This window comes from Poecilia reticulata, linkage group LG14 (assembly GCF_000633615.1).
Source record: "Poecilia reticulata strain Guanapo linkage group LG14, Guppy_female_1.0+MT, whole genome shotgun sequence".
Classification (NCBI taxonomy): Eukaryota; Metazoa; Chordata; class Actinopteri; order Cyprinodontiformes; family Poeciliidae; genus Poecilia; species Poecilia reticulata.
Window position 1 is genome coordinate 27596112 of NC_024344.1, and position 13681 is coordinate 27609792.

General features: G+C 38.5%; 3 protein-coding genes across 4 annotated transcripts in view; all 3 read right to left on the reverse strand.

Moving 5' to 3' along the window:
- The window catches only part of mybbp1a (MYB binding protein (P160) 1a), a 37334-nt gene extending 33456 nt beyond the window's left edge, over positions 1–3878 (reverse strand). Inside the window, exons 1-6 of the mRNA XM_008428674.2 lie at positions 3638–3878; positions 1766–1861; positions 1502–1585; positions 1340–1414; positions 903–1010; positions 636–826 (exon numbers count right to left, since the gene is read on the reverse strand). Coding sequence (XP_008426896.1) covers positions 636–826; positions 903–1010; positions 1340–1414; positions 1502–1585; positions 1766–1861; positions 3638–3814 — 731 coding nt within the window. The 5' untranslated portion in view covers positions 3815–3878. The remainder of the gene's footprint in view (positions 1–635; positions 827–902; positions 1011–1339; positions 1415–1501; positions 1586–1765; positions 1862–3637) is intronic.
- A 714-nt stretch (positions 3879–4592) lies between these two features.
- On the reverse strand, positions 4593–8943 carry tbl2 (transducin beta like 2). Its single transcript, XM_008428675.2, has 7 exons — positions 8718–8943; positions 8094–8209; positions 7586–7770; positions 6597–6748; positions 6380–6506; positions 6108–6260; positions 4593–5170 (listed from the first exon to the last, which is right to left on the reverse strand). Exons 1-7 carry the CDS (start codon positions 8908–8910, stop codon positions 4711–4713), a joined length of 1386 nt encoding a protein of 461 aa, XP_008426897.1. The 5' UTR covers positions 8911–8943; the 3' UTR covers positions 4593–4710.
- A 438-nt stretch (positions 8944–9381) lies between these two features.
- pom121 (POM121 transmembrane nucleoporin) overlaps positions 9382–13681 on the reverse strand; it is a 20662-nt gene continuing 16362 nt past the window's right edge. The window contains exons 12-13 of one of the 2 annotated variants that reach the window (XM_008428676.2): positions 12334–12432; positions 9382–11881 (exon numbers count right to left, since the gene is read on the reverse strand). In XM_008428676.2, coding sequence (XP_008426898.1) covers positions 11781–11881; positions 12334–12432 — 200 coding nt within the window. In that variant the 3' untranslated portion in view covers positions 9382–11780. Of the gene's footprint in view, positions 11882–12028; positions 12189–12333; positions 12433–13681 lie in introns of those variants that run through there. The other variant, XM_008428677.2, reaches the window with a different exon arrangement.

Below are 13681 nucleotides of genomic sequence, written 5' to 3' on the forward strand. Positions count from 1 at the left end.
CAATCAGAGGATCACGTTACATTGCTTAGCCAATCAGAGGATCACGTTACATTGCTTAGCCAATCAGAGCTGCGGAGGAGCCCTGATTGAAGCAGATCCACTCTCAGCATGGATTTGAACTTGTATCTTTATTTACTTCAGCAAAGCTCAGTTTTTACCAAATTCTGTAGCTTTCGGTGTTCTTCTAAATCTGCTCCTTAGTCGCATCTTTTCGGGGTTGCTACTGCCTCTAGTGGCGTGGGGGTGGTAACACAACTAATATAATTACATTACTAAATCAGAATACCGCAAAGTCTTTATTTTAAATACCTTGATCAACTTTGCTGAAAATACTGAATATATTTTGAAGAACTGTTCTCAGAGACTCCACCTTTTAAGAAGACTTTGTGATCATGGGGTGACCCGACTAGATCCTAATTGGGTCACCCCTRTGTCTTGAATTTGGGGGGAAAAATCATATTTTATTCATCACTACAGAAGGGTTCAGTGAATGCGCATATGAAACTGGTGGGTTCAGTACCTCAAAAAAGGTTAAGAACCACTGCTCTAGATTATTTAGCTTTTAAATTCAAAATAAAATGCAGTGGTGCAGATTAACTAATGACTATGCTGTGAGTTGTGGAACATGTTCTCACTTTGGGATGTTATCTGCGTTGATGATGGTGGAAGAGTCCAGCAGCTTCTTGAGCTTCTTGGGCTTCAGGGCCTGCGGGAAGTGTTGCAGCGCCACCAGCAGCAGCTGCATCTGCTCCGGGGTCCTGAAGGCCGACGCCAGGTCAGCCTCCAGAGCGCTCAGCAGAACCTCCTCAAACACTTCCTCCGGTATCTGTGGACCCAGAAAACAGCGGCTTAAAGAAGGAGAACGGGTCATAGTGGTGGGAAGGTGAAGCTGTTACCGTTACCTCAGTGAGGATGTCGGTCATGGTTTTGCTAGGCAGGTCCTTCAGGTGCTGCTTGTGCTGGATCAAACACTGAAGGAGCTGCACACATCCCAGCACCACCTGGGGTTCCTGCAGAGAAAAGTAAACAAGCTCAAAAGCTTTTGGATATACGGGTTAAATCAGTGTTTTACAAAGTCAGGGCCTCAAGGGGGCGCCCCAGAGTTTCAAGAGAAGATAGGGTAAAAAAGGGCAAAAAAAAGAAAATTGAATCCATCAAATGTTTTAATTATGATGGGATACTAAGGCCACACTAATAAAAATAAATTCTATGAGAATAAAATATTATTTATGACTTTAATCTCGTATTGTCACGACTTTATCCTTGTATTATTTCGACTTTATTCTTGTGTTAATTTGACTTTATTTGCTTTCATGGACAAACTAAGAAGCAGACTTACTTTGACGAGGCGTCCCGACTGATGGAGAGCAAGGACGCCAAACAGATTCCCAAACATGGCATTTCTGGCAAGTTTCTAAAGAGCAAAAACCAGGTTGAGGTGTTCAAACATCCTTTAAATGATATTTCTGTGCTAAATGAAGTCCAAAAGATCAAAATGTACCTTTTTCACAGCCTGTAAGTTGTGTTTTTCCTTGATTCTGTCAAGTATGCTCTGCAGGGAAATGTCTTCAAAGGCACTCAACACCTTAGGGAGAAGAAAACTCAGGTTTGACTCTTTACTTTCTCCTAATCTCTGAGACTTAAATGGATTTTTAGTTTTGTCTCGAAATTTGAACAGTTTTTAGCAGCTTTATAGTTGGAAAATTAACAGAATTGTATCAATTTCCTTGTTGTACCACAGGACTCAGGCCAGCGGTCCACTCACCTGTCCCAGAGCCAGGCTGAACCCGGGTCGGGCCGTCTCCCGGGTGTGGGCCAGGCCGTCCACCAGCCTTTTTAACGTGTATTCCAGCTCATCAGCCTGCAGCACAAACAGCAACCAGGATATTTTCATTTACTCCTGACTTCACAATTACCCTTTGAACAATTTTACCTTTTTTCATTTTTAGATTTAAATCTCTGTTATTGTTTGTTTGTCCAAAACAAACAAACAAATAAATGTTAATTGAATTTTTATAATGCCTGTAATTTTTGGGTCGTGAACATTTATCATATTGTTTATCATTTAGTGTGATACATTTCTTGATAATCGTGATGATCATTTTGATTCGTTATTGTCACAGTAAATTCTATTTGTTGTGTAAAACTGTTCGTATCGACAGAACTGTTTGTTCAATGACCGTAACAGAAATTTATTCCTAGATAAATTTAAACCATACATTTATAAATAAACGTATTTAAAGCTTCACTACGTAGGTTGTAGTTTCTTTTAATTTTTTTATGTTTTATTTTGTATATTTAGAATGTCTTTAGAATGTCTATTGTGGAGTGTTCTGTACAAATTCAAGTTTTCTAGTCTTTGAAAGGACAAATTGATATTATTATGCTATTATCATTATATTAATTGAAAATTGTATTAAGAGCAAATTTTTATTGTTTATCAAAAATCATTTCTAGGACAATACATCATCCAACAAAATTTGTCATCATGACAGGCCTAAATGAAAGAATCAATAATTATCAATACATTTGAAAACATGACTAAAAGCAATTACAATTTGCAGTGTAATGATATAAAACACACTTCTTTATGGGACTGACCGGCGTCCAAATGACCGCGGTAAAGTTAGCCGGCTCTGCGTCCAGCCGGCCCAGCACACGATATACAAGTGAGCATAATATACATTATGGTACACCCATCAACGTGCTGCTTTCACAATAAAAGCGCACATCCGGTCCATGTTTGAGCTACTTAAAATTCCAGCAGCTGCATTTGCAAACAGAAAATAATATATGCTGAAAAACTAATTCAAAATAAAAACTAAAATCTCTCTCTCTATATATATATATATATATATATATATATATATATATATATATCAGAAAGTTGCAACTAGATCTGATATACATACATACATATACATTATGCTCACTTGTATATCGTGTGCTGGGCCGGCTGGACGCAGAGCCGGCTAACTTTACCGCGGTTCCAAAAGCAGCATTTTACAAATGAAAATGTTTTTCAAGAGCATGTTAGCAGAGTTACAGTTGCGGTTGCACACAGTTGCAGCCATACAACTACCTAAAAAAGAAGTACTTATCGCCACTTTTGTACCACGAAATATCGTGATAAAACTTTAAATCCATATCGTTATGTGAAACTTCGGCCCAGCCTCCAGTCCTCTGCAGGCTCACAGTTTCCCTGTCCGCAGCATTATGTTTCAAAATGCAGATGGTGTTTTTAGAATGGGATACAGTTTACTTATTAAATTAAATCATACACAGGTACAAAAATACAATCTCCACTTTCAAGTTACTCGTAAATTAAAAATTGTCTTCTCCTTTTGGCCTTTTCTCTGTATCTAGTCTTATTATTTTGCCGTGCTTTAATGTATTTGCGTTCTCTTGGATAATAATGGGATTTATGTATCGTTTATATAATTTGTATCAGGAACTCAAATTTTACTCGATTAGAAACACATCTTGTTTAAATAATCCTCTTATTTTCCTTCATGTTAACATTTGAGTACCTCACTATTTATAGTGATGTTTAATGTTTTCAGATTGAATAGTTTCATAATTTCAACAGCGAAGAAGTTTGAAAACTGCCCGAGAGGACATGCTGGGTGTCTCTCACCATGTCTCCTGTTTGTAGGTACTGGATCAAGTTCTCCACCGCCTTCAGCCGGACCTCCTGGTCCGGGTTAGCCAGATCCCAGAAGAAGTCGAGGAAGACCCGGTTCTGTTGTGGAACCCTAACCGGCCGAAGCGGCTCCGCTGAACTCACAGAAACCTCCATCCTTTCCACAGACATCAGCTCTCACATCCAGCACGGGTTGCTGGTCATGCTGCTCAACAACGTGCAGCAAGAACAAGAACCACATCCGGGTCGAATCAGAGTGGGGTGTGCATCATTTACACGCCATCACATGTAGCTGCGCGGCGCACAGGTGGGGTTAGACGGAATCTTTGAACTTAGAATAGTACATCGGCATTAGGGCCACTGCAGATAGAAACGAAGGAAGAGTCAATTTAATTTCTGCCAACAAAACTCATACATTTTGAATTTAAGTTGTCTAGAAAAAGCTGAAATTTCTATTTTAAGATTTTGTTTTTGGATTAATCTCAGAAATTTTCAGTAAAAAAAAAAACCCCAAGACATTTCTGAGTTTCAAATTTTAAAATGTACAACTTTTGAAACTGAAATTTCCATGTTTTATCTAGAAATGTTTTTAGTCTTGTTAGAAGTTTACTTTTTATATGACCCTAATACACCATTGTAAATCATTGTATTTATTTATGCACTTCTAGTGTATAAATTTCATAAATCACTTATGATTTAAGCATAAATAAATCATGTGATTTATGCATAAATCATATGCATATGATATGCATAAATGTGTGTATCACTATAGTGACTTGCATATTCATTACTGAACTATGGGAATCCAAGGAATGTTGGTGAAAAAAATAAATCTAGATTTTCCAAAAACGAAATCTTCAAAAATGTAATTGATAAAATTCCTCTAATCTCAGTAAATGATGCCATTTTTGTCATTATTTTGATGCTAACCAAGAAATTAACACAGTACCATGTTTGAACACATTGCCTTTAATCCGTCCATAAAAACATAATTTTATTAAAACTGCATGCAGATTTGAATATTTTCTTGACAGAAAAAGAACTTATGTGGCTCTTTGTGCATTGCTTCACTCGACGGGAGCAGCTAACGCAGCATCCAGAGCGCTCTGAGCCTCTCTGATCTGCAGCTGGAGTCTCTGCTTCATGGCCTCGTTCTGAGCCTTCTTCAGCATGTCCTGCATGTCCCTGATGGCCACCCGGTAACCTGGCGCATTGTGAAACACACGGATGGCCTTGTCTCCGCTACATGCCAGGAAGCGGCTGTTGATGTCAAATCTGAGGTCAGTGATCCCCTGGCTGTGGACGCCGCGCAGTTCCTCCTCCAGCTTCCCGGTGGTCGCGTCGAACATTGACACATTGCAGCCGTCGCTGATGGCGACCACCCGGCCATCCGGAGACAAGGCCACCCTGCTGCCATCTGAGGAGGAGCAGGGCACTGTCCTGAGGAGGTACGGGTCTTGCTGCTTCTTGTACTCCACGTCTGTGTTCCACAGCTTCCACGTTCCGTCTTTAGACACAGTCACCATTCTGATCAGAAAAAGAAAAGCAAAGTTGGTTGCAAAACTTTTTAGATACCTTTTCTTATTTATGCTTCTTTGAATAGGTTATGATAGATCTATGGGCTATACAAAACATGTTCTTTACATTTTTTTTTTAACACAAAATATTTTTTAGATAAGAATTAAGTTTGTTTAATTCTGCCCACTTTGAACTTCTTTCAGAATGATCTGTTTTACAATGATCTCTTGTCACCAAATCCAAATAAGCTGCTGCTGGTCACTCCCCTCAAATTCACATGTGAAAATGGCTGCAAATAGATGTGCATTTATGCAAACCATGCATCTTTGAAAAGCATAAGTGGAGCCTTGTGCACAACCAACATGAATGCAGCAAGTGGTTTCCGGATGGTAAGTCAACCTCAAAAAACCCTTGTCCTTTGCAGAAGCCATTCTGGAAAGGACAAGTGCATAGAGTGATAAAACCAGATGACCAAACTTGTTGGAGTTCAGTTTGCGTTACTAGATGAGGAACAGAGCCGGCTAATTTGTGAAGTCACATTGTGAACATGTTGAAATGCCTCATTTTCCAGACATCAAAAACATTATTGCCAAAACTAGTTGGGTGTTTTATAAGCGCTTCAGCAGTTTTTAGGAGCAGTTGAGACCTAAATAGAAGTACAAAAACATGTGAATTTTTCATAATGTAGGGATTCTGAAACATGAATGGAAGAATTAAAGCAGCATTCTAGGTATGTTTTTAATGGGAGGTGAACTTTATAACATGTTATGTTAATGCCTCCCATGATTGCAGTCTCAATCATAACACTTCCCCCTTAAAGTAACTTGCCATCAATACAATGATATAGAAAGAAATTTTAATAAAAAAAACAAACATGTGTTTTATAAATGCTGCATTATTTATCTTATCCAACAATACAAAGATCCTAATTACAAACACTTATTACCTGTGAGAGTCATTGGAAAAATCAAATGCATGAACTCCTGCAGAGTGGCCCTTCAGGTCAAATGCTCTGGCTACCTCTCTGAACTCTCCTCCTTTTCCAAAGCAAATTTCCCAAACTTTCACGTCTGGAGTGAAGCCGCAAGATGCTACAAACCTGAGGATGAGGGCAGGGAGAAGATGGAATCACCAAGTTTTGGATCTCCACAGTGAGCACCAGAATCCTAACCATTTGCTGCAGTAAATGTTTAAAGTGTTTGTTGTGTTGAACCTGACCTGCCACAGGGGGAGACAGCTGCATAAGAATTGGTCATCTGATTGGTGTTGATGGAGGCCAGCAGCTCTCCCTTCAGGTCCCAGATCAGGATGGTGGTGTCTGTTGAGGCACTCATAATGAATTTACCTGCAGAAAGGAAACAATGAGGAGCTTCATATTTGTGGAAAAGTTCAGTTCTCTCCATCACAAAATAGAACAATGTGACATGTTCTTTACCAGTCTCCGCAATTCCGATGTTAACTATCGGGGCCTTGTGTTTCTGGGGGAAATCCTCCGAGGCGGCCTTGAAGCTGAAGGTCCCGTCATCCTTTTTGATCATCTTGAAGATACGAATAGCATCTCCATTGGCGAGCCAGGTGATGAAAGCCCTGCAGGATAAAACGGGGCGTCGGTGAAGAATTCAAACATGTTTGAATGATGACAGAAAAAAAGGAGTACATTTTTGGCAAAAACATTTTTTTTTATTTTCTAGAAAAAACAAGACATTTCTGAGCTACAAGAGTTCAAAGCTTTTATTTTTTTAAGGTTTTATTGTTTCTAGTGGCCTTTATTTGAGAGTGGTCAGACAGGAAAATGGGTAATGAGAGAGGGGGAAGACATGTGGCAAAGGTCATCAGGTCAGGACTCAGCCATGCCATAGTCTCTGTACAGCCATGTACAGAGACACTGTACATGGATTGTGCTTTACCTCTGTGCCACCGCAGCACCTCAAAAGTCAAACAATTTGCTAAAAAAACTCAGACATTTTCATATTAATCTCAGAAATGTTCTAAGAAAATGCTCTCACAATCCTCCAGTTGTGAGAGCATTTCTATTTCTATTCTATTTTTTTTTAGTTGTTTTTTTATTTTGGATATTTAAAATATCTTCCGGTTCCAGCATGAAGTGTTCTTTACAAAATTAAAGTTTATTGGTCTTTGAGAGGAACTTGCATTATTATGCAATGATCAATGAAATAGTCTAAAAAACCCAAACAATATTATTATTTATCACAGTAATTACTGGGACAATTTATCATCCAGTAAATTGTGTTATCATAACAGGCATATGCCTCACCATGTTTAAAAACAAACTTTACAGCTCTAGGTAAAAGTGAGCTGTCATTTCCAGTGTGTTTTTTCCACAAGCTGTTCCAGTATTTAAAGGTTAGAGGCAAGAATGTACTGCTTTACGTGAGTTACTATAGTCTGGAAAAAGAAGCAGACCTGGAGTCTGGGCTGAAGCGAACCAACATGGCATGATCCAGCTCCACGTTAGCTCTCAGACACTTGTGTTCCCGCTCCAGGAAGTCCTTGGTGCTCCAGATCCGGATGGTGCGGTCATCGGCACAGGACGCCAGGTATTTCCCATTACTGCTGAAATCCAAGCATGTCACATTCCCGCTATGGCCCTGAGGAGCACAAGATACACAAATTAAACGCATGCATAGTATGTCACATTTAGGGCCGAAATAATTAATCTGATTAATTGGGTATGGAGCTTTGCATGGTTGACATTCAGAACCTCCGGTTGTGAGATTAGGGGATGGGTCCACTCTCATGCCGCCCCCCCACAAGATATCTCCTGCTGGTGAAGTCATTAACTTATCAGATGGAATTTTGCAAAAATGGCTTTAGTAAAAACTACCAATGTAGCATTCTGTTTGTTTAGGTCTACCAAAAATGACAATATAGAACACCTGTTGTTAGTGTGAGGTTTATCCGGATGGCTTACCTTCAGTGAAGCTGCCAGCAGAGGATGGCTGAAGTTGTGCTGTGCTGGTTTGTCTTTGCGGCTCCGCTGCTTGTCTTGCTTCTTAGACGTTGGGCCCTTCGCAGCGCTGGCTTCAGCTAGAGCACAAGAAGTTGTACAACGAGATATTTTTTATGGCTGCTATGACTAATTTAGATAAGTTCATGAATAATTTGTGAAATTGTTGATTCAGATTTCCAAATAAATCAATGCAAATGACAACGAATTACGTTGGAGTTTATCATATTTAAACGAGTTTTATTGCACACTTTCCTATTACATAAACAGTCTTTAATGAACGTTCACTACCAGACATTTTGAACTTTTCCATGAATGAAAAAGAGCTGTGACGCAGCAGAAAGCTGTGACCTCATTGGTCCGTTAATAAAACATTTCACTATTGGCTAGAAGCAGGTGACAGAAAGTTAGTTTATTTCTTTTTATACATTCATAAGAATTAAGGATTAATATTTAGCACAAAATCCCAATGTTTTACAAAGTGAATGAATATAAGAATGAATGGGTGCTCATTTAGGGGACTCATACCGAGCTGGCAGTCAGTCAGCACTGCCGATTCTAGTTACATGAGCTCCGCGGTTCGCTCACCTGAACTCTCCGCAGCCTGCTCAGTTTCCTCCTTTATCTCTTCTTTTCTCCTTCCCACCGCTAAAGCAACCAGAATAACCAAAGCACCTAATAATAAAGTCAGGGCAACTAATGCTGCTACCTCCATATTGAAATATTCCAGCCACGTAATTTCTTTTACAACGCTAACAGTTAGCCCATTATAATAGGACATGACGCATGCGCTAGAGTGTCATATTTGAGTGTTGCATTCAAGGTTACTAAATTCAACTCGTAAACACAAGTACTACAATGAGAGAATGTTTTATTTTTTATATCAGCTTCGAATGATTTCAAACACTGATATTTGTAACTTTTTTTTTTTGCTGTGTTTCCATGTTAATTAAATAGATTAGGGAAACTCTCAACAAATGGCTTTCTAAATAAAGACTAACTTTTAAAATATAACATTCATTCATTATTTACAGAAATTCTGCGCAGTAGTACCAATTTGACTCACTCGACGTAATTTCTTGTTGCAGCTTTTGACTTTCATGGCCATTTCTGATCTTTCGTAAATGCACCATAAACACCCATGGCAACCTACAGTGCCACCTAAAGGACAGGAATGTAACTGTAAAACCATTTTTTCCACTAGCAGTGCGATAGACACAATTTCTACTGAAATAAACTAAAAACCAGTAAGTAAAATTATATATTGCTAGGAAAACGTTTTCCTATTTATTGAAACATTTTAATCAACCGGTAAAGCTAGTGTTATATTCACAAACTTCTCTTTTCCACACAATTTCAATATACTAATTTATAGAAATTAACAGGAAAGATCGTTGACAGAAATGCAAGTACTTATTGCTCCTGACATTTCTAAAACACATTTTAAAAGTGTTTTGGTCCTCATTTTAATAGAAAATGTCACTGAACCTATAATAACAAATTTAAAAACCCATCGAATTAAAGAATGTGTAATAAAAAAAAAATGCAGAAATAAGATCACCTGCTTATTTTATTCAACCTTGAATGGTGTGGCATAAAAAACGGCCCTGTGGACTGAAAAATCAATATAAATTAATTCAAAAGTTAGAAAGGATGAAGGTATGGCTGGAATTACAAATACTGCTTTCAAGAGGCTAGTTTTAATTTACAGAAGGTTCTGTTTAGGTTAACAGGATAATGCCAAAAAATAGGAATTAAAAAGCTATAAGTTGAACTATCAGAAATGTAAGACTTTTAGAGAATGGTGTACACATACATTTCTTGCTTTAGTTCAGTTTAGTTTAGGCATTCTAATTTCTTTTGTAATATTTCTTTAGACAATGCAAAAAATATTTCTAGAACAAACTATCTCTAGGCCTGAATAGTCTCAAAATTAGCTATTTTTGGGAACAATACAGTTAAATAATTTGCCAAGATGTTTTTTTTTTCTAGGAAAACACCAGCACCAATTCTGGAGCACAGGCAAGTCAAGATGGTCAACTTGTTTCTAAACAACAAATTTCCTAGAAATTCTGAGGCGTCATGGTAGGAAAGGATTCATTTAGGAACACTGCTTGTGTAAAAGTCCTGATACTAAATCATTCTCAAGATTTCTTGGATCACTCTTTGGGAACATCTTGGTTGTCATTTTATAGACTTTTTATGCTAGATAATAGCTAAAAAGTGGATTTTTACCACTGAATACCAGGCTTAGATTATTTACACATCCCAGCACTGTTTTATACACATTTAAATAATATAAACAAAAACTGCAAGAAAAAATTACTTAAAGGTTATTTTACCCACCTAATCTCAGAAAAAAAGCACTCATAGCGTAAGAGTTTTATGTGTACAAGGTTGAACATTCACGTCTCAAACTGTGATTTTATTCATTCAGGAAAAAACCCCATCAAATACTAACTCAGTTGCTGTTCAGGTTTCACAAGAGAGCAATCATTATGAAGCAACAAACCATTTTGATGAAGCAACCAACATTAAAATAATGACAAAAATTCCAGAAACCATGTCGCAAAACATTAAAAACAAAACTCTTTGTATCCAAGAGTCCAGATTCAGCCCGTGTTTAAAATACCTGGTTTTAGGATAATATTGTGTAAACCACTGTAACAATGACATTTCTGAAATTAGGGTAATGTGGTGTGCATATATTTCAAACCATTTGCGCAGATCAGTAGCTAAAGTTAAAATCCAATCTACGAATCAACAAAAGATTTCAGTGCCTGTGGTTAAAAAGAGGTAGTCTGGCAGAAACACACACGTACGAGCACACATATCTCAGCATTTAAAGGTGAACTGGAGATCACATATTCTATTCACAGACATGAAGTTGAACAGTTGGCTTTGGTTTGTCTGCACAGGTCAGAAGTAGTCATCCTAATCACAAACTGACCCACTACTTTCATCAGTGTTGGCAAATGATTCATATAAACAAAACAAAGATAAGGATTAAAGGAAAAAAGGCCATCCATGGGAGGACTCTGGGAATGCTTGCAATAGTGATATGCAACCAAAGCATGAGCATCTGCAAAAAACTACATTAAGACATAAACTGAGTTGCCCTTTAAGTGCAGAAACATCATTCATCCATTTACAAGGTCAGAGAGCCAATTAAAAAAATAATTTAAATGCAATTCCATGTTCAATCTTGCACCTCATCTGAAGCAGCTGAGCATTTCTCCTGTTTAGACTCATTGTACTGAAACATTCGGTAACATACAAACCAGAGATTACGTAAAAAAATAAACGTTTCAGCTTTCTCCTCCGGACAAAAACGGCAGGAGTGTCCATGTACTGAAAGAGAACGAGAAACTTTGGATGTACTTTTTTGTTCAGAATCCAACAACTCGACTGACTGTTCTGTCTTTCTTCAAGTATAGCACATTGTTGTGGATGATTCCCTCCTGCTGTGACATTCGCTAACTCCTCTGCTAACTCAGCGCTCCGCTCCAGCACACACTGCTGTTGGATTGGGAGGAAACAAGGGAGAGGAGGGTGGCAGCCTGATTGGAGGATGTTGGAGCTAAAACCATGGAGGCGTATCAGTCAGGCTTGCCATGGTCCTCTAGAAATGGTGTCGGAACGCTCAATGGGTTACTTCTTCCTGTTATGCAGCCTTCGTGCCTGCAACCTCTGACGTGCACCGGACGGCTTCGATCCGGCTCCAATAGAGAAGGTGGGAGTTGCAGGAGACCCTGTGAAGTACAGAAAAAAATTAATAAATAAACACTTCTTTACATTTGGTTCAGACTAATGAAAATGTTCATTTTCTGAGATTAATCTCAAAATGTCTACATTTTTCTAGTAAATTTTTAGTTTTTCAAACAGAAACTTCCATGATTTTTTTCTCAAACACATTTCTGAGATTAATCTTAAAATGTCTCAGTTTTTTCTAACAAATAGAGGTAAGAAATGTCCCTTTCCTTAAATGGAAACAGGATTCTTTATGAGATGTGGAGAAATTCCAGTATCAAGTGAGGGACAAGACTTTCTGCAGAAACACTAAAAGGTTAAAAGGATATGATTTGTACCAATATACCTCAATAAAACATAGCCAAGAATGGGAATTAAAAAAAATCAGAAGCAGCACTTTCAGGCTTTCAACAATAGGAGACCAGTCTGGAAATGGCTCATCACTATAACCTACCGAAAGGACCAGCATTAAAGCCTTGGACTGGAGTTGCTGGACTTCCAAAGGGAATCGGACCTGGAGTGGCACCCTGGCCAAACGACGGGGTCAATGTCCCTGAGGAGAGAACCGCACAAAACATTATGATTTAAATGAAAGGTTATTGATATTCTGAAAATCAAGTTATCTTCACAGCCCATTTATCTACTAATATATCTTTCACTAATTTGAAAACTCGAGCAACTGAAGTCGGTTTTTCTCAGCATGTGACTCGCAGACTTTTTAACAGATTACCTCATTTCAATGTCTAGATTGGCAGTTCTCAACGTGGGCGGTACCGTCCCCCAAGGGGGCGTTCAGAGGATGGCAGGGGGCGCTGGGATTCCTTTGGGGGGCGTTTGGTCTAAGGTAAACTTTACACCTTATATGCACAACAATACCAGTTTAGACTTTGAGCAACTTGGTAAAACTGTATTGTGTAACATTAAATCATGCTTGGCTGCAACTGTATTGATGGCAGCTCTTCTTCTATTCAGTGTTTGTTAGCTTCTGTTAGCTTCTTGGTGCAGCTCCGTTCTCCTGCTACTGGTAGCTTCACCGCATCAGTTCAGCGTTACACCGGCTGATGACGTTGCTGTGATTCACTTTGTCTGGTATGTTTGTACATATGTTTTGGCAGTTCTGTGATCATGTCAAAGCAGCAACTTATATTAAAAAGTGTTTTATTTCCGTTTGAAAGCTGCCCGCTTCCATGGAAGGACAACAGAAAATCGCTCTTATAAACATATAATTACTAGAATCACGATATCCTCACTTTGTATCCCTCTGAAAAATGAACCCATTTAAATCAAGAAATAAAGAAATCCCTCCATGGGTGATACCACGATAGAGAGCGTTCATTTTATAGCGTTAACACGGTGCTGTAAGTGGTCCGGTATGAAACGGGGGTGATGGAACAACACAGCACTTTTAAATTTCAATAATCAGAATGCAGAAATTGTTTCCGTTGTTTTAAAAGATTTATGCCAGTCTGCCCCATTGATACGTTTCCCGAACGCTGTGCACCTTCGGGGGTTAAAAAAAAAAAATGACGTTCACATTGCGCAAAACTCTGAAACAGGAGAAGCGGGACATAAAACGGAGCGAAGAACTAGATGTGAATTATGGCATAAAAACAGAGAATCCGACGCTGAACAGTGAAAAATCAACACATGATGTGAAACATGATGATTAGGCGGCGCAGCAGGTGATGAGTGAAGATTACTGATGGTCAATAAACGATAAAATAAATGTAGCAACAGGAAAGAAACTAAAGTGGACATAGCAATAAACCAAGAGAGGATAAAACTAATCAAAGGAAACTAAA